Here is a 27,402-nt window from a genome sequence, read left to right on the forward strand (position 1 = left end):
CTTCACCTATAATGTTCTACACAGACACAGTACTTCACCTATAATGTTCTACACAGACACAGTACTTCACCTATAATGTTCTACACAGACACAGTACTTCACCTATAATGTTCTACAGACACAGTACTTCACCTATAATGTTCTACACAGACACAGTACTTCACCTATAATGTTCTACACAGACACAGTACTTCACCTATAATGTTCTACACAGACACAGTACCTCACCCTATAATGTTCTACACAGACACAGTACTTCACCTATAATGTTCTACACAGACACAGTACTTCACCCTATAATGTTCTACACAGACACAGTACTTCACCTATAATGTTCTACACAGGCACAGTACTTCACCTATAATGTTCTACACAGACACAGTACTTCACCTATAATGTTCTACACAGACACAGTACTTCACCCTATAATGTTCTACACAGACACAGTACTTCACCTATAATGTTCTACACAGACACAGTACTTCACCTATAATGTTCTACACAGACACACGCACACAAGCATTAGTTCAAGTCTATCTTTAATCATTTACATAGACTGTTTGAAAATACATGGCTTCCTGTAAAAAAAACCTTTGGTTTCATTAATTAAAAATGAACAACAGAAGGGGATACTTATTAAAATCATCAACATCATCAGACTCAACCAATCAACCTCTCTGACTGGAATGTCTGTGAAATGGAATGGAACTAGTCTAGCACGGTGGAATGCTTTTTGATTGGCCAATCATAGGAGCAAATCCTAACTTCCACTTAAGTCACGTTGTCACGTAGTTATGCGTTGATGTCAATGGGAGACTAAGTGACAATTCAACTTAATGAAGTGAAAGTTAGGATTCACCCCATAGAGCCTGTTGTGTTCATTAAGGCACACCGTTATGGAAGGTTTCTATCAGAATGTTAGTCACAAAACACCAAATGAAAAGTATTCATACACATTAAAAAACAGTTGTCTAAATATCCAGATTTTTTACCCCTCAACGTTTGCCATAGTACATAATATACAAAACGACTTTGAAATGTTTTATTTGGTTTTGCTGCCAAAATATTTGAATTGAATACCGAGATAGTTCCATACAGCAATTATTTTTAAGGTGCAATCTGTAGTTTTATTTGAAGGTGTACTGCAACACTGATACTGTAGGCTTGAAATGAACCATTTGTTTGTGGGACAAAAAAAAAGTTACAGATTGCACCTTTAAGTTTCTTAGCCAGAGTAAAGAGAGAGAAAGAACAGGTAGCAGGAAGAGACAAACAGAACAAGAAAACCTCACAACATCTGAATGAAAAAGAGGGTGAGGAAAATGGAGGGCGGGTGAGGGACAGACAGGGAGGGGGGGGGGTAAGAGACATAGGAAGACTGGTGTGTGATATGGAGTGAGGGGTGAGGGACAGATGAGGAGGGGGTGTGAGGGACAGATGAGGAGTGGGGGTGAGGGACAGACAGGGAGGGGGTAAGAGACATAGGAAGACTGGTGTGTAATATGGAGTGAGGGGTGAGGGACAGATGAGGAGTGGGGGTGAGGGACAGACAGGGAGGGGGTAAGAGACATAGGAAGACTGGTGTGTAATATGGAGTGAGGGGTGAGGGACAGATGAGGAGTGGGGGTGAGGGACAGACAGGGAGGGGGTAAGAGACATAGGAAGACTGGTGTGTAATATGGAGTGAGGGGTGAGGGACAGATGAGGAGGGTGTGAGGGACAGACAGGGAGGGGGTGTGAGGGACAGACAGGGAGGGGGTAGAGACATAGGAAGACTGGTGTGTAATATGGAGTGAGGGGTGAGGGACAGATGAGGAGTGGGGGTGAGGGACAGACAGGGAGGGGGTAAGAGACATAGGAAGACTGGTGTGTAATATGGAGTGAGGGGTGAGGGACAGATGAGGAGGGTGTGAGGGACAGACAGGGAGGGGGGTGTGAGGGACAGACAGGGAGGGGGGGGGTAAGAGACATAGGAAGACTGGTGTGTAATATGGAGTGAGGGGTGAGGGACAGATGAGGAGGGGGTGTGAGGGACAGACAGGGAGGGGGGGGTGTGAGGGACAGACAGGGAGGGGGTAAGAGACATAGGAAGACTGGTGTGTAATATGGAGTGAGGGGTGAGGGACAGATGAGGAGTGGGGGTGAGGGACAGACAGGGAGGGGGTAAGAGACATAGGAAGACTGGTGTGTAATATGGAGTGAGGGGTGAGGGACAGATGAGGAGTGGGGGTGAGGGACAGACAGGGAGGGGGTAAGAGACATAGGAAGACTGGTGTGTGATATGGAGTGAGGGGTGAGGGACAGACAGGGAGGGGGTAAGAGACATAGGAAGACTGGTGTGTAATATGGAGTGAGGGGTGAGGGACAGATGAGGAGTGGGGGTGAGGGACAGATGAGGAGGGGGTGTGAGGGACAGATGAGGAGGGGTGTGAGGGACAGACAGGGAGGGGGGTAAGAGACATAGGAAGACTGGTGTGTAAAATGGAGTGAGGGGTGAGGGACAGATGAGGAGGGGGTGAGGGACAGACAGGGAGGGGGTGAGGGACAGACAGGGAGGGGGTAAGAGACATAGGAAGACTGGTGTGTAATATGGAGTGAGGGGTGAGGGACAGATGAGGAGGGGGTGAGGGACAGACAGGGAGGGGGGGTGTGAGGGACAGACAGGGGGGGGTGTGAGGGACAGACAGGGAGGGGGTAAAAGACATAGGAAGACTGGTGTGTGATATGGAGTGAGGGGTGAAGGACAGAGGGGAAGGGGAATCAAACAGAGCAGGAAGCCGACTTGTGTGACTTGTAGGTGTACGAGCCAGGGTGCTAGCATCAAGGAGGAGATGCTGTCAGTTACAGAGAGGCACTGACGAGTTGGCACAGTAGGGCTGGAAGTTAGCTGGTAAGGCTAGTAGTTAGCACTCAGGCTTACATAGAGACATAGGAATCCAGTGTATCTGTGGCTAACCAGGGTTAGCGGTTACTCTTCATGGCCTCCTTGGCTGCCAGGATGAGAGGGGTGAGGCTGGAGAGAGGCTTGGCCAGCTTTAGGAATGGATGCTACAGGGAAGACAAAAGATCAACCAATAAAACAAACTCTTCTCATCATGGTGTGTGTGTGTGTATGTGTGTGTTTGTTTGTGCGTGTGTGTGTGTGTGTGTGTGTGTGTGTGTGTGTGTGTGTGTGTACCTGCAGTAGTTCTTTCCCCCCTCCTCTCTTCTCTACATCCATCTCCAGACAGCGGGACAGGAAGGACCTGAACACTGGAGATAACTTCTCTGGAGACTGGAGCTCTGGAGTCCCATTGGTGGCTATCAGGTAGAGGGCCTGTAGGAGACACAGACACACACTGAACATTACTGGCCACCAAGTGCAATGCCTGGACACACACACACGCATGGAACCCCCCCCCCCACACACACACACATCCAACCTCACCCTGAGTGGGTTCTCGTTGAGGTAAGGGGGTTCTCCCTCCACCATCTCTATAGCCATGATGCCCAGGGACCAGATGTCCACCTTGGGTCCGTAGGCCTTCCTGGTCACCACCTCAGGAGCCATCCAGTAGGGAGTCCCCACCATGGTGCTTCTTTTACTCTGCTCTGGAGTGATCTGGGCACAGAACCCAAAGTCAGCTGGAGAGGGAGGGGAGAGAACAGACATGTTAGAGGGACGGTCAACCCAGCAGTATAATGACAGGGGACAATGCAGTAAGATCCACGTTAGTGTGACTGTCAAGTTAATATGAAACATTCACCTAGTCACATTCAGCTAGACAGAGGAGAGAAAACAGGTAAGTTAGTGTGATTGTCAAGTTAATATGAAACATTCACCTAGTCACATTCAGCTAGACAGAGGAGAGAAAACAGGTAAGTTAGTGTGATTGTCAAGTTAATATGAAACATTCACCTAGTCACATTCAGCTAGACAGAGGAGAGAAAACAGGTAAGTTAGTGTGATTGTCAAGCCAATACAATGATAGGACACAAAACAATAGGACACTTAGGATTGGCAAGGCATATTATCTAGGAACAGAACCCAGAACCAGCTACAGAGGAAAGGAGAGGGGGAGAGATGAAGGGAGAGAGGAGGCAGACAGAAAGTGTGTGTGTAACGTGTACACTGGGAGTTGGGAAGCAAGTACAGGGAGTGAATCATTTAATGAAAAAATAGAATGTAATACAATACAAGAAACAGAAAACGCTCACAGACATGAAACCAGAACAGAGTCAATAACGCCTGAGGAAGGACCCAAAAGGAGTGATATACAGTTGAAGTAGGAAGTTTACATACACCTTAGTCAAACATATTTAAACTCAGTTTTTCACCATTCCTGACATTTAATCCTAGTAAAAATTCCCTGTTTTAGGTCAGTTAGGATCACCACCTTATTTTAAGAATGTGAAATGTCAGAATAATAGGAGAGAGAATGATTTATTTCAGATTTAATTTCTTTCATCACATTCCCAGTGGGTCAGATGTTTACATACACTCAATTAGTATTTGGTAGCATTGCCTTTAAATTGTTTAACTTGGGTCAAACGTTTCAGGTAGCCTTCCACAAGCTTCCCACAATAAGTTGGGGGAATTTTGTCCTATTCCTCCTGACAGTGCTGGTGTAACTGAGTCAGGTTTGTAGGCCTCCTTGCTCGCACACACTTTTTCAGTTCTGCCTACAATTGGTCTATGGGATTGAGGTCAGGGCTTTGTGATGGTCACTCCAATACCTTGACTTTGTTGCCCTTAAGTCATTTTGCAACAACTTTGGAAGTGTGCTTGGGGTCATTGTCCATTTGGAAGACCCATTTGCGACCAAGCTTTAACTTCCTGACTGATGTCTTGAGATGCTGCTTCAATATATCCACCTAATTTTTCTCCCTCATGATGCCATCTATTTTGTGAAGTGCACCAGTCCCTCCTGCAGCAAAGCACCCCCACAACATGATGCTGCCACCCCCGTGCTTCACGGTTGGGATGGTGTTCTTCGGCTTGCAATCCTCCCCCCTTTTCCTCCAAACATAACAAGGGTCATTATGGCCAAATAGTTATATTTTCCTTTCATGAGACCAGAGGATATTTCTCCAAAAAGTACGATCTTTGTCCCCATGTGCAGTTGCAAACTGTACTCTGGCTTTTTTTATGGCGGTTTTGGAGCAGTGGCTTCTTCCTTGCTGAGCGGCCTTTCAGGTTATGTCGATGTCGGACTCGTTTTACTGTGGATATAGATACTTTTGTACCTGTTTCCTCCAACATCTTCACAAGGTCCTTTGCTGCTGTTCTGGGATTGATTTGCACTTTTCACACCAAAGTACGTTCATCTCTAGGAGACAGAACGTGTCTCCTTCCTGAGCGGTATGACGGCTGCGTGGTCCCATGGTGTTTATACTTGCGTACTATTGTTTGTACAGATGAATGTGGTACCCTCATGCGTTTGGAAATTGTTCTCAAGGATGAACCAGACTTGTGAAGGTCTACAATATTTTTTCTGAGGTCTTGGCTGATTTCTTTGATTTTCCCATGATGTCAAGCAAAGAGGCACTGAGTTTGAAGGTAGTCCTTGAAATACATCCACAGGTACACCTCCAATTGACTCAAATGATGTCAATTAGCCTATCAGAAGCTTCTAAAGACATGACATAATATTCTGGAATTTTCCAAACTGTTTAAAGGCACAGTCAACTTTGTGTATGTACACGTCTGACCCACTGGAATTGTAATACAGTGAATTATAAGTTAAATAATCAGTCTGTAAACAATTGTTAGAAAAATGACTTGTGTCATGCACAAAGTAGATGTCCGAACCGACTTGTCAAAACTATAGTTTGTTAACAAGAAATTTGTGGAGTGGTTGAAAAACTAGTTTTAATGACCCCAACCTAAGTGTATGTAAACTTCCGACTTCAACTGTATATAGGGAAGGTAATCAGGGAAGTGATGGAGTCCAGGTGAGTCTGATGAGGCGCTGGTGTGCGTAACAATGGTGACAGGTGTCCGTAATAATGAGCAGCCTGGTGACCTAGAGTGCCGGAGAGGGAGTATACGTGACAGTGTGTGTGTGTGTGTGTTCTTACTGAGCTTGACAGATCCGTCCATGCCCAGCAGCACGTTGTCACTCTTGATGTCTCTGTGGATCACCTGGTTGGCATGGAGAAACTCCAGAGCCTGCAGACACTACAGGACACACACAGGACACACCGTCACACACACCTCCCTGTGCTCTGTGACTGAGTGTGTGTGAGTATACCTTTCGGCAGACAGCAGCAGTATGTGTGTGTGTGTGTACCTCTCTGCACACGGCAGCGATCTGAGCCTCGTCCATGCATGTTTCCGTGACAACGTCCGTGAGCGAACCTCCAGCCAGATACTCCATCACCACAAACAACTCCTCACCTACCAGGAAACTACACACACACACACACACACACACACACACACACACACACACACACACACACACACACACACACACACACACACACACACACACACACACACACACACACACACACACACACACACACACACAGGAACAGAAACAACGTAAATAACTGACTCCAACACACAGAGTACTGACACAGGCGTACTTCTGAGGTGTGTGTGTGTGTGTGTGTGTGTGTTACCTGTCTACGTAGTTGACGATGTTAGGTTGTTGTAACTCCTTCATCACCAGGATCTCGTTGATGATCAGCTCCTTCTTCGGCTGTTTCTGGAGGTTGATCTGTTTGATAGCTACCTGTAACACACACACACAAGTTCTAAATCTGTGTCAAGTCTGTTGTGTGAATTGCATTCTTAGTTTGTACTGTATGTCAGCCTGAATGTGTGTGTGTGTTGGTGTTGACACAGGAAGGGACAATACCTCTGCACCAGTGGCAACATCGATGGCTGTGTAGACAGTACCAGACGCTCTGAGAGAGAGAACGAGAGATAGAGAGAGAGTAGAGTCCAATTTGTAACTTGTAATTTGGATAAGGGCACAAAAAGGTGAACATGTAAATGGACTCACCTCTGCAGTGTGTGTGTGTGTGTGTGTGTGTGTGTGTGTGTGTGTGTGTGTGTGTGTGTGTGTGTGTGTGTGTGTGTGTGTGTGTATGTGTGTGTGTGTGTCTCACCCCTGGCCGATCTTCTCATAGCGTGTGTACTTCTTCTTGGGATCTCCAATACTGACGATGGTTCCTGAAAGACATAGAACCAGACTGGTGACATAATGTGTGTGATATACCGTATGTCATGTGATGTGTGTGATATGCTGTATGTCTGTGTGTAATGTGATGTGTGTGATATACTGTATGTCTGTGTGTAATGTGATGTGTGTGATATACTGTATGTCATGTGATGTGTGTGATATGCTATATGTCTGTGTGTCATGTGATGTGTGTGATATGCTGTATGTCATGTGATGTGTGTGATATGCTGTATGTCTGTGTGTAATGTGATGTGTGTGATATACTGTATGTCATGTGATGTGTGTGATATGCTATATGTCTGTGTGTAATGTGATGTGTGTGATTTACTGTATGTCATGTGATGTGTGTGATATGCTGTATGTCTGTGTGTAATGTGATGTGTGTGATATACTGTATGTCTGTGTCATGTGATGTGTGTGATATGCTGTATGTCTGTGTGTCATGTGATGTGTGTGATATGCTGTATGTAATGTGATGTGTGTGATATGCTGTATGTCTGTATGTCATGTGATGTGTGTGTTATATACTGTATGTCATGTGATGTGTGTGATATGCTGCATGTCTGTGTGTAATGTGATGTGTGTGATATGCTGTATGTCATGTGATGTGTGTGATATACTGTATGTCATGTGATGTGTGTGATATGCTGTATGTCTGTGTGTAATGTGATATGCTGTATGTCATGTGATGTGTGTGATTTGCTGTATGTCTGTGTGTAATGTGATATGCTGTATGTCATGTGATGTGTGTGATTTGCTGTATGTCTGTGTGTAATGTGATATACTGTATGTCATGTGATGTGTGTGATATGCTGTATGTCTGTGTGTAATGTGATATGCTGTATGTCATGTGATGTGTGTGATTTGCTGTATGTCTGTGTGTAATGTGATGTGTGTGATATACTGTATGTAATATATAAAAAATAATATATGCCATTTAGCAGGCGCTTTTATCCAAAGCGACTTACAGTCATGTGTGCATACATTCTACGTATGGGTGGTCCCGGGGATCGAACCCACTACCCTGGCGTTACAAGCGCCATGCTCTACCAACTGAGCTACAGAAGGACCATGTCTGTGTGTAATGTGATGTGTGTGGTATACTGTATGTCTGTGTGTCATGTGATGTGTGTGATATACTGTATGTCTGTGTGTCATGTGATGTGTGCGATATGCTGTATGTCTGTGTGTAATGTGATGTGTGTGATATACTGTATGTCATGTGATGTGTGTAATATGCTGTATGTCTGTGTGTAATGTGATGTGTGTGATATACTGTATGTCATGTGATGTGTGTGATATACTGTATGTCTGTGTGTCATGTGATGTGTGTGATATGCTGTATGTCATGTGATGTGTGTAATATGCTGTATGTCTGTGTGTAATGTGATATACTGTATGTCATGTGATGTGTGTGATATGCTGTATGTCTGTGTGTAATGTGATATGCTGTATGTCATGTGATGTGTGTGATTTGCTGTATGTCTGTGTGTAATGTGATGTGTGTGATATACTGTATGTCTGTGTGTCATGTGATGTGTGTGATATACTGTATGTCTGTGTGTCATGTGATGTGTGCGATATGCTGTATGTCTGTGTGTAATGTGATGTGTGTGATATACTGTATGTCATGTGATGTGTGTGATATGCTGTATGTCTGTGTGTAATGTGATGTGTGTGATATAATGTATGTCATGTGATGTGTGTGATATGCTGTATGTCATGTGATGTGTGTGATATGCTGTATGTCATGTGATGTGTGTGATATGCTGTATGTCTGTGTGTAATGTGATGTGTGTGATATACTGTATGTCATGTGATGTGTGTGATATACTGTATGTCTGTGTGTCATGTGATGTGTGTGATATGCTGTATGTCTGTGTGTCATGTGATGTGTGTGATATGCTGTATGTCATGTGATGTGTGTGATATGCTGTATGTCTGTGTGTAATGTGATGTGTGTGATATACTGTATGTCATGTGATGTGTGTGATATACTGTATGTCTGTGTGTCATGTGATGTGTGTGATATGCTGTATGTAATGTGATGTGTGTGATATACTGTATGTCATGTGATGTGTGTGATATACTGTATGTCATGTGATGTGTGTAATATGCTGTATATCTGTGTGTAATGTGATGTGTGTGATATACTGTATGTCATGTGATGTGTGTGATATGCTGCATGTCTATGTGTAATGTGATGTGTGTGATATGCTGTATGTCATGTGATGTGTGTGATATACTGTATGTCATGTGATGTGTGTGATATGCTGTATGTCTGTGTGTAATGTGATATGCTGTATGTCATGTGATGTGTGTGATTTGCTGTATGTCTGTGTGTAATGTGATATGCTGTATGTCATGTGATGTGTGTGATTTGCTGTATGTCTGTGTGTAATGTGATATACTGTATGTCATGTGATGTGTGTGATATGCTGTATGTCTGTGTGTAATGTGATATGCTGTATGTCATGTGATGTGTGTGATTTGCTGTATGTCTGTGTGTAATGTGATGTGTGTGATATACTGTATGTCTGTGTGTCATGTGATGTGTGTGATATACTGTATGTCTGTGTGTCATGTGATGTGTGCGATATGCTGTATGTCTGTGTGTAATGTGATGTGTGTGATATACTGTATGTCATGTGATGTGTGTGATATGCTGTATGTCTGTGTGTAATGTGATGTGTGTGATATACTGTATGTCATGTGATGTGTGTGATATGCTGTATGTCTGTGTGTAATGTGATGTGTGTGATATACTGTATGTCATGTGATGTGTGTGATATACTGTATGTCTGTGTGTCATGTGATGTGTGTGATATGCTGTATGTAATGTGATGTGTGTGATATGCTGTATGTAATGTGATGTGTGTGATATGCTGTATGTCTGTATGTCATGTGATGTGTGTGTTATATACTGTATGTCATGTGATGTGTGTGATATGCTGCATGTCTGTGTGTAATGTGATGTGTGTGATATGCTGTATGTCATGTGATGTGTGTGATATACTGTATGTCATGTGATGTGTGTGATATGCTGTATGTCTGTGTGTAATGTGATATGCTGTATGTCATGTGATGTGTGTGATTTGCTGTATGTCTGTGTGTAATGTGATATGCTGTATGTCATGTGATGTGTGTGATTTGCTGTATGTCTGTGTGTAATGTGATATACTGTATGTCATGTGATGTGTGTGATACTGTATGTCTGTGTGTATGTGTGTGATTTGTGATGTGTAATGTGATGTGTGATATACTGTATGTCTGTGTGTAATGTGATGTGTGTGGTATACTGTATGTCTGTGTGTCATGTGATGTGTGATATACTGTATATGTCATGTGATGTCTGTATGTCTGTGTGTAATGTGATGTGTGTGATATACTGTATGTCATGTGATGTGTGTGATATGCTGTATGTCTGTGTGTAATGTGATGTGTGTGATATAATGTATGTCATGTGATGTGTGTGATATGCTGTATGTCATGTGATGTGTGTGATATGCTGTATGTCATGTGATGTGTGTGATATGCTGTATGTCTGTGTGTAATGTGATGTGTGTGATATACTGTATGTCATGTGATGTGTGTGATATACTGTATGTCTGTGTGTCATGTGATGTGTGTGATATGCTGTATGTAATGTGATGTGTGTGATATACTGTATGTCATGTGATGTGTGTGATATACTGTATGTCATGTGATGTGTGTAATATGCTGTATGTCTGTGTGTAATGTGATGTGTGTGATATACTGTATGTCATGTGATGTGTGTGATATACTGTATGTAATGTGATGTGTGTGATATGCTGTATGTCTGTGTGTAATGTGATGTGTGTGATATGCTGTATGTCTGTGTGTAATGTGATGTGTGTGATATACTGTATGTCATGTGATGTGTGTGATATGCTGTATGTCTGTGTGTAATGTTATGTGTGTGATATCCTGTATGTCATGTGATGTGTGTGATATACTGTATGTCATGTGATGTGTGTGATATACTGTATGTCATGTGATGTGTGTGATATGCTGTATGTCTGTGTGTAATGTGATATGCTGTATGTCATGTGATGTGTGTGATATGCTGTATGTCTGTGTGTAATGTGATGTGTGTGATATACTGTATGTCATGTGATGTGTGTGATATGCTGTATGTCTGTGTGTAATGTGATGTGTGTGATATACTGTATGTCATGTGATGTGTGTGATATGCTGTATGTCTGTGTGTAATGTGATGTGTGTGATATACTGTATGTCTGTGTGTAATGTGATGTGTGTGGTATACTGTATGTCTGTGTGTCATGTGATGTGTGTGATATACTGTATGTCTGTGTGTAATGTGATGTGTGTGGTATACTGTATGTCTGTGTGTCATGTGATGTGTGTGATATACTGTATGTCTGTGTGTCATGTGATGTGTGTGGTATACTGTATGTCTGTGTGTCATGTGATGTGTGTGATATACTGTATGTCTGTGTGTAATGTGATGTGTGTGGTATACTGTATGTCTGTGTGTCATGTGATGTGTGTGATATACTGTATGTCTGTGTGTCATGTGATGTGTGTGGTATGCTGTATGTCATGTGATGTGTGTGATATACTGTATGTCTGTGTGTAATGTGATGTGTGTGGTATACTTTATGTTTGTGTGTAATGTGATGTGTGTGATATACTGTATGTCTGTGTGTAATGTGATGTGTGTGATATATGCACAATACATTCTATTTGTGTAAGAATACTGTATGTGTGTTCCAGGTTTATGTGTGTGTGTTCCAGGGGGGTATGTTCCAGGTGTGTGTGTGTGTTCCAGGTGTGTGTGTGTGTTCCAGGTGTGTGTGTGTGTTTCCTTACGTAGTTTCTCCATGATTTCCTCATCAGTCATCTTGCCCTGCTGTTTCTTCTTGTTCCTGTTGGAGGCGGAGTCAGGCTCTGGCAGCGGAGGAAGTGGGTCGATGACAGACTTGGTGTACACCTACCACACACACAGACACACTGTTAAGTTCTAGGTTTTTTTTTTCATTGCAGAAGAGTAGCGTTCTTGAACACTTTTCCAGGCAATGTGTGTGTGTGTACGGGGTAACTTACTGATTTGGTGTGCTCAGGCCGTGGTGCCACAATAGGGGGCGGAGCTTCGTCTCCATCATCGTCATCATCTTCACCGTCTTTACCGCCGGATGGCGAGGACGTGGCACCCTGCTTTCCAGGCTGGAGCACACACACACACACACACACACACACACACACACACACACACACACACACACACACACACACACACACACACACACACACACACACACACACACACACACACACACACACACACACACACACACACACACACACACACACACACACACACACACACACACACACACACACACACACACACACTGTGTTGCAATGAAGAAGCCCTTAGTAGTTTGTACTTTGGAATGTTCTTGTGGTAGTTTAGTACTCACCGACTGTGCATCTTTTTCTGAAGGAAGAGGACAGAGAGAGAGAGGGGGAGAGAGAGAGAGAGAGAGAGAGAGAGAGAGAGAGAGAGAGAGAGAGAGAGAGAGAGAGAGAGAGAGAGGGAGAGAGAGAGAGAGAGAGAGAGAGAGAGAGAGAGAGAGAGAGAGGGGAGAGAGAGAGAGAGAGAGAGGGGAGAGAGAGAGAGAGAGAGAGGGAGAGAGAGAGAGGGAGAGAGAGAGAGAGGGAGAGAGAGAGAGAGAGAGAGAGAGAGAGAGAGAGAGAGAGAGAGAGGGAGAGAGAAGGAGAGAGAGAGAGAGAGAGAGAGAGGGGGAGAGAGAGAGAGAGAGAGAGAGAGAGAGAGAGAGAGAGGGGGAGAGAGAGAGAGAGGAGAGAGAGAGAGAGAGAGAGAGAGAGGGGAGAGAGAGAGAGAGAGAGAGAGAGAGGAGAGAGAGAGAGAGAGAGAGAGAGAGAGAGAGAGAGAGAGAGAGAGAGAGAGAGAGAGAGAGAGAGAGAGAGAGAGAGAGAGAGAGAGAGAGGGAGAGAGAGAGAGAGAGAGAGAGAGAGGGGGAGAGAGAGAGAGAGAGAGAGAGGGGAGAGAGAGAGAGGGGAGAGAGAGAGAGAGGGGTGAGAGAGAGGAGAGAGAGAGGGGAGAGATAGAGGGAGAGAGAGGAGAGTTTTAATGACACATCTATAGACATCTGAGAGCTTTAAGACTAATTCATTCACATGATAGAAGAGACCCAGGGTACTTCCCAAATGGCATCCTATTCCCTTCACAGTGCAGTACTGGATGAAAGCAGTGCACTATCAGGGAAAAGGGTGCCATTTGGGTTGCAAGACAAATCAAATCAAATGGTATTTATCACATGCGCCGAATACAACATGTCGCTAACTGTGAAATGCGGACGTACAAACGCTTAACCAACAATGCAGAGTTTTAAGACAAGAAGTTCAGAAAATATTTTTTTAAATAAAGGAAAGAAAGAAAAAGTTACACAATAAAATAACAGTAGCGAGGCTTTCTACAGGGGGTGCAGGTACCGAGTCAATGTACAGGGGTACAGGTTAGTTGAGGTAAATGAGGTAATATGTACATGTAGGTAGGGGTGAAGTGACTATACATAGATAATAAACAGGTTAGTTGAGGTAATTGAGGTAATATGTACATGTAGGTAGGGGTGAAGTGACTATACATAGATAATAAACAGGTTAGTTGAGGTATTTGAGGTAATATGTACATGTAGGTAGGGGTGAAGTGACTATACATAGATAATAAACAGGTTAGTTGAGGTATTTGAGGTAATATGTACATGTAGGTAGGGGTGAAGTGACTATACATAGATAATAAACAGGTTAGTTGAGGTATTTGAGGTAATATGTACATGTAGGTAGGGGTGAAGTGACTATACATAGATAATAAACAGGTTAGTTGAGGTATTTGAGGTAATATGTACATGTAGGTAGGGGTGAAGTGACTATACATAGATAATAAACAGGTTAGTTGAGGTAATTGAGGTAATATGTACATGTAGGTAGGGGTGAAGTGACTATACATAGATAATAAACAGGTTAGTTGAGGTATTTGAGGTAATATGTACATGTAGGTAGGGGTGAAGTGACTATACATAGATAATAAACAGGTTAGTTGAGGTATTTGAGGTAATATGTACATGTAGGTAGGGGTGAAGTGACTATACATAGATAATAAACAGGTTAGTTGAGGTATTTGAGGTAATATGTACATGTAGGTAGGGGTGAAGTGACTATACATAGATAATAAACAGGTTAGTTGAGGTATTTGAGGTAATATGTACATGTAGGTAGGGGTGAAGTGACTATACATAGATAATAAACAGGTTAGTTGAGGTAATTGAGGTAATATGTACATGTAGGTAGGGGTGAAGTGACTATACATAGATAATAAACAGGTTAGTTGAGGTAATTGAGGTAATATGTACATGTAGGTAGGGGTAAAGTAACTATACATAGATAATAAACAGTGGTAGCAGCAGTGTAAAAAAGGTGGTCAATGCAAATAGTCCAGGTGGCCATTTGATTAATGTTTTATGGCTTGGGGGTAGAAGCTGTTTAGAAACCTCTTGGACCTAGACATGGCGTTCCGGTACAGCTTGCCGTGTGGTAGCAGAGAGAACAGTCTATGACTAGGGTGGCTGGAGTCTTTGACAATTTTTAGGGCCTTCCTCTGACACCGCCTGGTATAGAGGTCCTGGATGGCAGAAAGCTTGGCCCCGGTGATGAACTGGGCCGTACGTACTACCCTCTGTAGTGCCTTGCGGTCGGATGCCGAGCAGTTGCCATACCAGACAGTGATGCATGCTCTCGATGGTGCAGCTGTAAAACCTTTTGAGGATCTGACGACCCATGCCAAATCTTTTCAGTCTCCTGAAGGGGAATAGGTTTTGTCGTGCCCGCTTCACGACTGTCTTGGTGTGCTTGGACCATGTTAGTTTGTTGGTGATGTGGACACCAAGGAACTTGAAGCTCTCAACCTGCTCCATTACAGACCCGTCGATGAGAATGGGGGCGTGCTCTGCCCTCCTTTTCCTGTAGTCCACGATCAGCTCCTTTGTCTTGCTAACATTGAGGGAGAGGTTGTGTGTGCGTGCGTGAGTGAGGGAGAGAGGACCAACCTGAGAAGGAGAGGTATTTCTGTTTTGCGGTGGAGGAGTCATAGAACTTGAGAATGTCCAGAACAGCCTGAGGATTCTGCTTCTGCTCCGATTTACTGATGTTAGACGTCTGGAGCAGGTTGGACCACTGCTCCGGCATACCCTACACACACACAGACACACACGCAGATTATTACTCAAACACACACACAGATTATTACTCAAACACACATACCCTACACACACACACTGATTATTACTCAAACACACATACCCTACACACACACACACACACACACACACACACACACACACACACACACACACACACACACACACACACACACACACACACACACACACACACACACATAATTACTCAAACACACATACCCTACACACACACACACTGATTATTACTCAAACACACATACCCTACACACACACACACACAGATTATTACTCAAACACACATACTCTACACACACACACACAGATTATTACTCAAACACACATACCCACACCCTACACACACACACACACACACACACACACACACACACACACACACACACACACACACACACACACACACACACACACACACACACACACACACACACACACATAATTACTCAAACACACACACCCTACACACACACACACTGATTATTACTCAAACACACATACCCTACACACACACACACACACAGATTATTACTCAAACACACATACTCTACACACACACACACAGATTATTACTCAAACACACATACCCTACACACACACACACACACACACACACACACACACACACACACACACACACACACACACACACACACACACACACACACACACACACACACACACACACACACACACACACACACACACACACACACACACACACACACACACACACAATTACTCAAACACACATACCCTACACACACACACACACACACACACACACTGATTATTACTCAAACACACATACCCTACACACACACACACAGATTATTACTCAAACACACATACCATACACACACACACACACACACACACACACAGATTATTACTCAAACATACATACCCTACACACACACACACGGATTATTACTCAAACACACATACCCTACACACACACACACACATATATTATTACTCAAACACACATACCCTACACACACACACACTATTACTCAAACACACATACCCTACACACACACACACACATATATTATTACTCAAACACACATACCCTACACACACACACACACACACAGATTATTACTCAAACACACATACCCTACACACACACAGATTATTACTCAAACACACATACCCTACACACACACACTGATTATTACTCAAACACACATACCCTACACACACACACACACACACACACACACACACACACACACACACACACACACACACACACACACACACACACACACACACACACACACACACACACACACACACACACACACACACACACACACACACAGATAGTTACTCAAACACACATACCCTACACACACACACACACACACACACACTGATTATTACTCAAACACACATACCCACACACACACACACAGATTATTACTCAAACACACATACTCTACACACACACACACAGATTATTACTCAAACACACATACCCTTCACACACACACACAGATTATTACTCAAACACACATACCCTACACACACACACACACACAGATTATTACTCAAACACACATACCCTACACACACACACACACACACACACACAGATTATTACTCAAACACACATACCCTACACACACACACACACATATATTATTACTCAAACACACATACCCTACACACACACACACACACACACACACACACACACACAGATTATTACTCAAACACACATACCCTACACACACACACACAGAGATTATTACTCAAACACACATACCCTACACACACACACACACACACACAGATTATTACTCAAACACACATACCCTACACACACACACAAATTATTACTCAAACACACATACCCTACACACACACACACACAGAGATTATTACTCAAACACACATACCCTACACACACACACAGATTATTACTCAAACACACATACACACACATAAACGCCACAGACACACACACCCACAGATGAATAGTTAAACACACACACTTAGAGAAACAAAGACAGACTCACTGTGAACTCTCCTGTGACGGCGTCGAAGCCCACATGGATGGTGTGTTCAAAGTCTGACGGAGAGGAGATCTCTGGTCTGTTGTCCTTATCACGATCCTTCTTCCTGCCTCCTGACACACACACACACACACACACACACACACACACACACACACACACACACACACACACACACACACACACACACACACACACACACACACACACACACACAGACACACACTCTATAATTAATATACACACTCCTTAACACAGCTTTAGACGTCTGTGTGGTTCTGTGTATGTGAGTGTGTGTGTGTGTTTGTGCTTGTGTCTGTGTGGCATCATCATCGGCATCGGTCGACAGCCATAAGCAAGTGTGTGTGTGTTTGTGTGTGTGTGTGTGTGTACCTTTCTCGGAGGCGAACATGGAGATGATTTTATTTCGTTTCTGTTTCTCCTCAGGAACAGAGGGGAGGGACCGAGAGTTGTAGTTGCCCGACACGGAGTCCTTGGCTCCGCCTCCTTGGCTGTTCATTCTGACAGGGGGAGCGGGGGGCTTGTCTTCACACACACCGCTGTCACACATCTACACACACACACACACCTGGAGAGGGAGAGAGACACACCGCTGTCAGAGAAAAAGAGAGACCTCTATCATGCCTTGACACACCGACACAAAGTGAGAAGGTGTGTGTTTGGCGTGTGCGTCCCCGTGTGTGTGTCTGCGTGTAAGAGGGAACAAAGAGTGGATGAGGAAGGTACATGTTATGTGTGGTTTCCTGCTGTGTGTGTGTGTGTGTGTGTGTGTGTGTGTGTGTGTGTGTGTGTGTGTGTGTAATGCATTGCAGAGCAGAAGGATGTTTTCGGCTCCAAATAAGGTAAAAGCTCCCGTCTGACACCTTTTCACCTGCACACCACAACCTCTTCCTCTCTCAGAGAAAAACGCGACAGAGTTCCCCTTCAAAAGGTATAAGGCACAGTGACATCATCCCCATCAACAGGAAATAGCCTACATCTAGCTCACAGAGCTTTCATCACGTCCTGTCTCTGACCCTGCTGTGTGTGTGTTTCCGTCCGTCCAGGACAACTGCCTTCCGATTTCCAATGTTTTTCTCTCCCCTCCACTAAAAGGACACAGTCAACATTCCACACTGTCGGAAAGACACGCTAGCCTCCTCCTCCCTCTGTCTCTCTGTCTACAGCTTTGTATCCCCGATCAGACATCAACAACTACATTAGCTGTCCCCAGCCTCTCTCCGTTTCCTCACCCCTCTCCCTCCTACTTACCCTTTCTGTCCTCCTCCCCTGTGCTTTTCAGAAGAGTAGGTCAACAACAGCTTTACTTTAGCTTGTAATATCCGTGTGTGTAACTTATTACTCTCTCGGTCCCTGTCTCTCTCGGACCCTGTCTCTCTCAGTCCCTGTCTCTCTCAGTCCCTGTCTCTCTCAGTCCCCGTCTCTCTCAGTCCCTGTCTCTCTCAGTCCCTGTCTCTCTCAGTCCTTGTCCCTGTCTATCTTGGTCTCTTTCTTTCTCTTTCCCCCCTCTCTCTATTCCTCTCTCTCCAGGACATGTTATAACAGGCAGTCTCATTCCACAGCGGTCTCAGACACAGCCAGTTCTATCATGCCCAGCAGTTCTTGCTCATCTCCATGGTTACGCCCTGCTCCAGCCCTGCACAGCCTAGCCTAGTAACGTGTAAGGCAGTGTGTGTTTGTGTGTGTGTGTGTCTGTGTCAGGATAATAATGGGTGCTATCCAGGCTGGGACTCGTTCCCTAGGAATTCCATAGCTCCAGGCCTGGGATTGGGTAAATCAGAGGCAGAGGCACTTCCCTTAGGCCACAGAAACAAATGAATATCAACATCATGCCATCTGATAGGCTGCAGGGAATTATCACCATATTGCTTCGTCCCAGCCAATCTAATGTTTTTATATCCATAAGGGGGAGTGAACAAAAGCACACTTTGAACAAGACTTCCAGGATAGGAGAGGGAATCTGAACCCACCCTCTGTTTATACATTGTAGGTCTACTCTCTCCATTACATTCTGCTCTCTCCGTTACATTCTGCTCTCTCCGTTACATTCTACTCTCTCCGTTACATTCTGCTCTCTCCATTACATTCTGCTCTCTCCTCTTTGTTTCTAGGGGAAACCCACTTCCTCATCCTGGAACTCCTAGAGGCCCTGAGGGTCACAAGGGCCAAACTGACTAATCAGACAGAAGCAGGAAGCAAACATAGTCAACGTTGTTTACAGGAAGTAGAGTGAAACAGCCTTTAGTGTTCAACGTCTATAAAAGGAAATAGCTGACTGCACAGGACACACACACAGACACCTCCATGCCATGCTACACAGAGTAGACAATCCATTCATCCTGTATTCATTCATTCCAGCACACATCACACCTCAGAACACATGTCAGAATTCAACTTACAATGGCAGGCTATATGTGATGCACACAGACAGTGGAAGGCTACATGTGATGCACACAGAGAGTGGTAGACTACATGTGATGCACACAGACAGTGGTCGGCTGTATGTGATGCACACAGACAATGGTCGGCTACATGTGATGCACACAGACAGTGGTAGACTACATGTGATGCACACAGACAGTGGTCGGCTACATGTGATGCACACAGACAGTGGTCGGCTACATGTGATGCACACAGAGAGTGGCAGGCTACATGTGATGCACACAGAGAGTGGCAGGCTACATGTGATGTACACAGAGAGTGGCAGGCTACATGTGATGCACACAGAGAGTGGCAGGCTACATGTGATGCACACAGAGAGTGGCAGGCTACATGTGATGCACACAGACAGTGGTCGGCTACATGTGATGCACACAGAGAGTGGCAGGCTACATGTGATGCACACAGAGAGTGGCAGGCTACATATGATGCACAGACAGTGGCAGGCTACATGTGATGCACAGAGTGGCAGGCTACATATGATGCACACAGAGAGTGGCAGGCTACATGTGATGCACACAGAGAGTGGCAGGCTACATGTGATGCACACAGAGAGTGGCAGGCTACATGTGATGCACAGACAGTGGCAGGCTACATGTGATGCACAGAGTGGCAGGCTACATATGATGCACACAGAGAGTGGCAGGCTACATGTGATGCACACAGAGAGTGGCAGGCTACATGTGATGCACACAGACAGTGGTCGGCTACATGTGATGCACACAGAGAGTGGCAGGCTACATGTGATGCACACAGAGAGTGGCAGGCTACATGTGATGCACACAGACTGGCAGGCTACATGTGATGCACACAGACTGGCAGGCTACATGTGATGCACACACAGAGTGGCAGGCTACATGTGATGCACACAGACTGGCAGGCTACATGTGATGCACACACAGAGTGGCAGGCTACATGTGATGCACACAGACTGGCAGGCTACATGTGATGCACACAGACTGGCAGGCTACATGTGATGCACACAGACTGGCAGGCTACATGTGATGCACACAGACTGGCAGGCTACATGTGATGCACACAGACTGGCAGGCTACATGTGATGCACACAGAGTGGCAGGCTACATGTGATGCACACAGACTGGCAGGCTACATGTGATGCACACAGACTGGCAGGCTACATGTGATGCACACAGAGTGGCAGGCTACATGTGATGCACACAGACTGGCAGGCTACATGTGATGCACACAGACTGGCAGGCTACATGTGATGCACACAGAGTGGCAGGCTACATGTGATGCACACAGACTGGCAGGCTACATGTGATGCACACAGACTGGCAGGCCACATGTGATGCACACAGACTGGCAGGCTACATGTGATGCACACAGACTGGCAGGCTACATGTGATGCACACGGACTGGCAGGCTACATGTGATGCACACAGACTGGCAGGCTACATGTGATGCACACAGACTGGCAGGCTACATGTGATGCACACAGACTGGCAGGCTACATGTGATGCACACAGACAGTGGCAGGCTACATGTGATGCACACAGACTGGCAGGCTACATGTGATGCACACAGACAGTGGCAGGCTACATGTGATGCACACAGACTGGCAGGCTACATGTGATGCACACAGAGTGGCAGGCTACATGTGATGCACACAGAGTGGCAGGCTACATGTGATGCACACAGACTGGCAGGCTACATGTGATGCACACAGAGTGGCAGGCTACATGTGATGCACACAGACTGGCAGGCTACATGTGATGCACACAGAGAGTGGCAGGCTACATGTGATGCACACAGAGAGTGGCAGGCTACATGTGATGCACACAGAGAGTGGCAGGCTACATGTGATGCACACAGACTGGCAGGCTACATGTGATGCACACAGAGTGGCAGGCTACATGTGATGCACACAGAGAGTGGCAGACTACATGTGATGCACACAGAGAGTGGCAGGCTACATGTGATGCACACAGAGTGGCAGGCTACATGTGATGCACACAGAGAGTGGCAGACTACATGTGATGCACACAGAGAGTGGCAGGCTACATGTGATGCACACAGAGAGTGGCAGGCTACATGTGATGCACACAGACTGGCAGGCTACATGTGATGCACACAGACTGGCAGGCTACATGTGATGCACACAGAGTGGCAGGCTACATGTGATGCACACAGAGAGTGGCAGACTACATGTGATGCACACAGAGAGTGGCAGGCTACATGTGATGCACACAGACTGGCAGGCTACATGTGATGCACACAGAGTGGCAGGCTACATGTGATGCACACAGAGAGTGGCAGGCTACATGTGATGCACACAGAGTGGCAGGCTACATGTGATGCACACAGAGAGTGGCAGGCTACATGTGATGCACACAGACAGTGGTATTGTAGGCTTACTGAAATAATACAAATAAGAAGAACTACAGTTGGATAACAACGTTAGTTGAGTTAGTAGCTGCCAAAACCCCATGCATCCATCTACTGACTGGTAATCAGTTGCCTTGGGCTTTGTACAGTATTTCAACTGTAATAACAGATGTATGTGAATGGTTGCAATATTCTACTAGGTTTTTAATAATATGTTTATAGCCAGGCTATATAATAGGTGGGTGTGATATCTCCACTATAATAATAATATGTTTATAGCCAGGCTATATAATAGGTGGATGTGATATCTCCACTATAATAATCTAATAATATGTTTATTGCCAGGCTATATAATAGGTGGGTGTGATATCTCCACTATAAAAGTAGCTATATGGATGGGAGGCTGGGTGTAATATGTCCACTAGGCCTTAATGATAGGGTTACAGACAGGGTATGATAGGTGGTGCGTATGTCCACTATAAAAAATACGTTTCACAGCTAGGCCTATGAGAATGGGTGCACTATATCCACTGTAATAAAAGGTTTATAACCATGTGAAATGCAATATTATGTTACGTTCACTAGTGATTATCAGTAACTATCTAACAGAAGTCCAGTAGTACGGCTAGTTTAAGCAGATAGCTGGATAGCCTAGCCATGTTGTAATGTGCGCCTTTTACTCACCAGTAAGCTTAACTAGGAAGCAATATCTCGTCTCATGTAAAACTCCTGAAACCCCGCCCCTCCTCCTCTCTTTGTCTCCGAGGTACACCGATCTGGCGCTGTGATTTACTTAAGATTTGAGCTAATAGACTGTAGTCAGTTTAGCTAATAAACAGTTTTCACTTGTTTAGCTGTCCTCTTCTGGAATTGGGCCCCGAGGACCGGAGAAAAGCCAGGATGACAGGGCGGAAACGGAACGAACCACAGACCAAGCCCAGACAGAACGGTACGCTCGATTTAGTTTCCGCGCCGGGTGAGCGGGGTTTTAAACCGTGTGTTTGGTGGCTTTTCTCTGTCTGTACATTGATTTAGATGTTATGTTTTCACTTGTTTAGCTGTCTTCTTCTGAAATTGGGCCCGAGGACCGGAGAAAAGCCAGGATGACAGGGCGGAAACGGAACGAACCACAGACCAAGCCCAGACAGAACGGTACACTCGATTTAGTTTCCACGCCGGCGCGCCGGGTGAGCGGGGTTTTAAACCGTGTGTTTGGTGGCCTTTCTCTGTCTGTACATTGATTTAGAAAATGTTCTTTGCATTTTTCTGGCAATTTCCTATAAGAGCTTTAGAGCATCGAAATACACATATCCAATCTAAAGACAACATTTGAGTTAAACTGAAGTTTGTTGCTACCATTTCTTTATATCTAAAGTGCCACCAACATTCATAAAGCTAAACAGAGTAGGGTCGAAAATAGTTGTATTTTGTAGTTCAGTAGAAAATTAAAACGTTTAAGATACTCCAGGTAGTCTAATATAGTTTATATAGAATTTCAACTAAAAGCCAACTATATTGAACAACAATATAAATGTAAAATGTAACAGGCAGGTGTGGCATATTACATTTACATTTAAGTCATTTAGCAGACGCTCTTATCCAGAGCGACTTACAAATTGGTGCATTCACCTTATGAGATCCAGTGGAACAGTCACTTTACAGTAGTGCATCTAAATCTTAAAAGGGGGGGGGGGGTGCTAAGGATTACTTATCCTATCCTAGGTATTCCTTAAAGAGGTGGGGTTTCAGGTGTCTCCGGAAGGTGGTGATTGACTCCGCTGTCCTGGCGTCGTGAGGGAGTTTGTTCCACCATTGGGGGGCCAGAGCAGCGAACAGCATATGCACATTACACAGGTGCACCTTGTGCTGGGCACAAGAAAAAAGGCCGCTCTAAATGTGCAATTTTGTCACACAACACCACAGATGTATCAAGTTTTGAGGGAACTTGCAATTGGAATGCTGACTGCAGGAATGTCCACCAGAGCTGTTACCAGGGAATTGAATGTTAATTTCTCTACCATAAGCCATCTTCATTTTAGAGAATTTGGCAGTATGTCCAACCGGCCTCAAAACCGCAGACCACATGTAAACACGCAAAGACAGAAGACAACCACCCACAAAGTACCCACAGAATATGGCTGCCAAAATGTCTTCTGTTTTTGTTTCTATGCACCAGATAGGACTGTTTTCGGTTTTCACATTTGTTGTTTTGTATTTTGTAAGTGTTCTGGTTTATCGTCTATATTAAACATGTTGAACACTAACCACGCAGCATTTTGGTCCTCCTCTCCTTCAATGGAAGATAACCGTTACAGTAATAGAGCCCTTTTGTGTGGAAAAACTCATTCTGATCGGCTGGGCCTGGCTCCCCAATGGGTGGGCCTGGCTCCCAAGTGAGTGAGTCTATGCCCTCGCAGGCCGACCCATGGCTGCACCCTTGCCAAGTCATGTGAAATCCATAGATTGGGGCCTCGTTTATTTATTTCTATCGATCTATTTCCTTATATGAACTCTAACTCAGTCAAATTTCTGAAACTGATGAGTTTAGATTTTTGTTCAGTATATTTTCTTTGATATTCAAATACAGGTCTCAGAAAATCAAATAATATTTGAAAGTATTTTGACTAGGCCTACCTCTCAAAAAAACCAAGTAATATTTGAATGTAGCCTATTTGAATATATGCAAGCAAAACATGTTTTATTGACGGCTGCCAAATATTTGATGAAGAGGCCAAAACTACAACAGTTTGAATTAGTCTAAGTATATAATCATAAATCAAATAAAATGTTATTGGTTGCATGCACATACAGTATTTAGCAGACGTTATTGCATATGGAGCTAAATGCTTGTTTTCCTATCTCCATCAGTGCAGTAATATCTAACAATAAACAACTAAACACTGTTAATGTAATTCAATAATGCCAATGTGCTTTCATTAATTGAAAACCCTTAATCTATTTTATGAGAATTTGTAAGATTCTTGTTTGCATAAAATAGATGCAGACCAGTCTTTCAATAATAGGTAACAGAATTTATTCTCGGAGCGCGCTGCCACTTAACCACGAACAACAGTTTATATACAGATCATGACGTCATTTCATTGCTTTAACAGAATCCCCTCCTCTCGACCGGGACAAAGTGTGGTTAAAAGTTCATTCTAACTTACTAACACACTCCCAGGTAACTTTTGACCCCTCAACATTATCAAAAACCACTGAGCTGACAGTTCTAATTAACAGAACATTTAGGACTGCACTCAGAGCTAACTTTCTGTAGGGTCAACCATAGGCTAACGACCTTATTTGTTTACACAGTCCACAACCCATTTGTTTCTTCCTAGTTGGAATGGAGTTCATTAACTTTAATTACTCCTTGTCCGTGTCTCACAATCCCTTCTTATGAACTCATATTGTTAATCAGATATAATAAAACAGAGTATAAGTTTTACTTAGTTACAGTTCCATTTAAAATGACTTGTTCAGTCATTTAATCATAATTTTACCAACAACACACACATCTAAAAGTAAAAGAATTGAAATAAGAAATATAGCTAAGATCAGGGATATTGCCTCTGCAAATTGAACCAGGTCGGTATTGTAGTGAAATGGAAGAGGAAAGACGATGTAACTACTGTGATCTTGAAGAAATAGAGAATGAAACTAATTTTATCCTCTATTGCTCTTTCTACCACGATATATGCTTTCTCTTATTCCAGAAAGCACACCAGATATACCCTGGCATTATGTGGCTGAGCCATGAGGAGACAGACCACCAGATATACTCTGGCATTATGTGGCTGAGCCATGAGGAGACAGACCAACAGATATACTCTGGCATTATGTGGCTGAGCCATGAGGACACAGACCACCAGATATACTCTGGCATTATGTGGCTGAGCCATGAGGAGACAGACCACCAGATATACTCTGGCATTATGTGGCTGAGCCATGAGGAGACAGACCACCAGATATACTCTGGCATTATGTGGCTGAGCCATGAGGAGACGGACCACCAGATATACTCTGGCATTATGTGGCTGAGCCATGAGGAGACAGACCACCATATATACTCTGGCATTATGTGGCTGAGCCATGAGGAGACGGACCACCAGATAGACCCTGGCATTATGTGGCTGAGCCATGAGGAGACAGACCACCAGATATACCCTGGCATTATGTGGCTGAGCCATGAGGAGACAGACCACCAGATATCCGTAATGGGTCTGCGGTCAAACGACCACCCCTCATCACTGTCAAACGCTCCCTAAAACACTTCAGCGAGCAGGCCTTCCTAATCGACCTGGCTCGGGTATCCTGGAAGGATATTTACCACATTCTGTCAGTAGAAGATGCCTGGTTATTCTTTAAAAGTGCTTTCCTCACAATCTTAAATAAGCATGTCCCATTCAAAAAATGTAGAACCAGGAAAATATATAGCCCGTGGTTCACTCCAGACCTGACTGGCCCTTGACCAGCACAAAAACATCCTGAGGTGTACTGCATTAGAATCAAATAGCCCCCGCGATAGGCAACTTTTCAAGGAAGTTTGGAACTAATATACACAGGCAGTTAGGAAAGCAAAGGCTATCTTTTTCAAACAGAAATTTGCATCCTGCAGCACAAACTCCAAAATGTTCTGGGACACTGTAAAGTCACATGGAGAATAAGAGCACCTCCTCCCAGCTGCCCACTGCGCTGAGGCTAGGAAACACTGTCACCACCAATAAATCCACGATAAATGAGAATTTCAGCAAGCATTTTTCTACGGCTGGCCATGCTTTCCACCAGGTCAACAGCCCTGCACCCCTCACATCTACTTGCGAAAGCCTCCCCGTGTATCCTTCACCCAAATCCAGATAGCTGATGTTCTGAAAGAGCTGCAAAATCTGGATCCCTAAAATTGGCAGGACTAGACAATCTGGACCCTCTCTTTCTACAATTATCAGACGAAATTGTTGCAACTCCTATTACTAGCCTGTTTAACCTCTCGTATCATCTGAGATCCCCAAAGATTGGAAAGCTGCAGCGGTCATCCCACTCTTCAAAGGGGGTGACACTCTAGACCCAAACTGCTACAGACCTATATCTATCCTACCCTGTCTTTCTAAGATC

General features: G+C 44.3%; 1 protein-coding gene and 1 long non-coding RNA gene across 18 annotated transcripts; one reads left to right on the forward strand and one right to left on the reverse strand.

Annotated features, from left to right (window-relative positions):
* Positions 1–1,437: 1,437 nt before the first annotated feature.
* Positions 1,438–2,781, forward strand: LOC127916717 (uncharacterized). 15 transcript variants are annotated; one of them, XR_008095658.1, is made up of 5 exons: positions 1,445–1,712; positions 1,798–1,845; positions 1,929–2,075; positions 2,157–2,451; positions 2,643–2,781. It is a non-coding gene; the product is annotated as an uncharacterized LOC127916717 (long non-coding RNA). The 15 variants fall into 15 exon arrangements; XR_008095657.1 differs by lacking the exon at positions 2,643–2,781 and having other exon boundaries at positions 1,438–1,712; positions 2,157–2,519; XR_008095667.1 differs by lacking the exon at positions 1,929–2,075 and having other exon boundaries at positions 1,798–1,907; positions 2,425–2,451.
* Positions 2,676–23,354, reverse strand: LOC118363874 (serine/threonine-protein kinase PAK 2-like). Of its 3 annotated transcripts, none has more exons than XM_052499412.1 (15): positions 22,975–23,354; positions 17,875–18,070; positions 17,485–17,591; positions 15,287–15,428; positions 12,641–12,657; positions 12,264–12,383; positions 12,030–12,150; positions 7,102–7,165; positions 6,849–6,897; positions 6,610–6,722; positions 6,273–6,390; positions 6,061–6,160; positions 3,428–3,624; positions 3,179–3,316; positions 2,676–3,048 (listed from the first exon to the last, which is right to left on the reverse strand). In XM_052499412.1, the coding sequence occupies exons 2-15, from the start codon at positions 18,050–18,052 to the stop codon at positions 2,962–2,964; spliced, it is 1,551 nt and encodes a 516-aa protein (XP_052355372.1). In that variant the 5' UTR covers positions 18,053–18,070; positions 22,975–23,354; the 3' UTR covers positions 2,676–2,961. The 3 variants fall into 3 exon arrangements, with proteins under 3 accessions (XP_052355372.1, XP_052355370.1, XP_052355371.1); XM_052499410.1 differs by having other exon boundaries at positions 2,677–3,048; positions 17,485–17,594; XM_052499411.1 differs by lacking the exon at positions 22,975–23,354 and adding an exon at positions 18,754–19,000 and having other exon boundaries at positions 2,677–3,048; positions 17,485–17,594.
* Positions 23,355–27,402: the final 4,048 nt, after the last annotated feature.

The sequence above is a fragment of the Oncorhynchus keta genome, chromosome 37 (assembly GCF_023373465.1).
Source record: "Oncorhynchus keta strain PuntledgeMale-10-30-2019 chromosome 37, Oket_V2, whole genome shotgun sequence".
Lineage (NCBI taxonomy): Eukaryota > Metazoa > Chordata > Actinopteri > Salmoniformes > Salmonidae > Oncorhynchus > Oncorhynchus keta.

Bases quoted from the DNA above. Each gene is read 5' to 3' on its own strand.
- LOC118363874 (XM_052499410.1), bottom strand. From the start codon at position 18,052: ATGTGTGACAGCGGTGTGTGTGAAGACAAGCCCCCCGCTCCCCCTGTC. The intron at 7,166-12,029 runs GTAAGGAAACAC...TATGTCTTTCAG, and splicing joins GGAAATCATGGAGAAACTAC to GAACCATCGTCAGTATTGGA. The intron at 6,898-7,101 runs GTGAGACACACA...TCTCTCTCTCAG, and splicing joins TATGAGAAGATCGGCCAGGG to AGCGTCTGGTACTGTCTACA.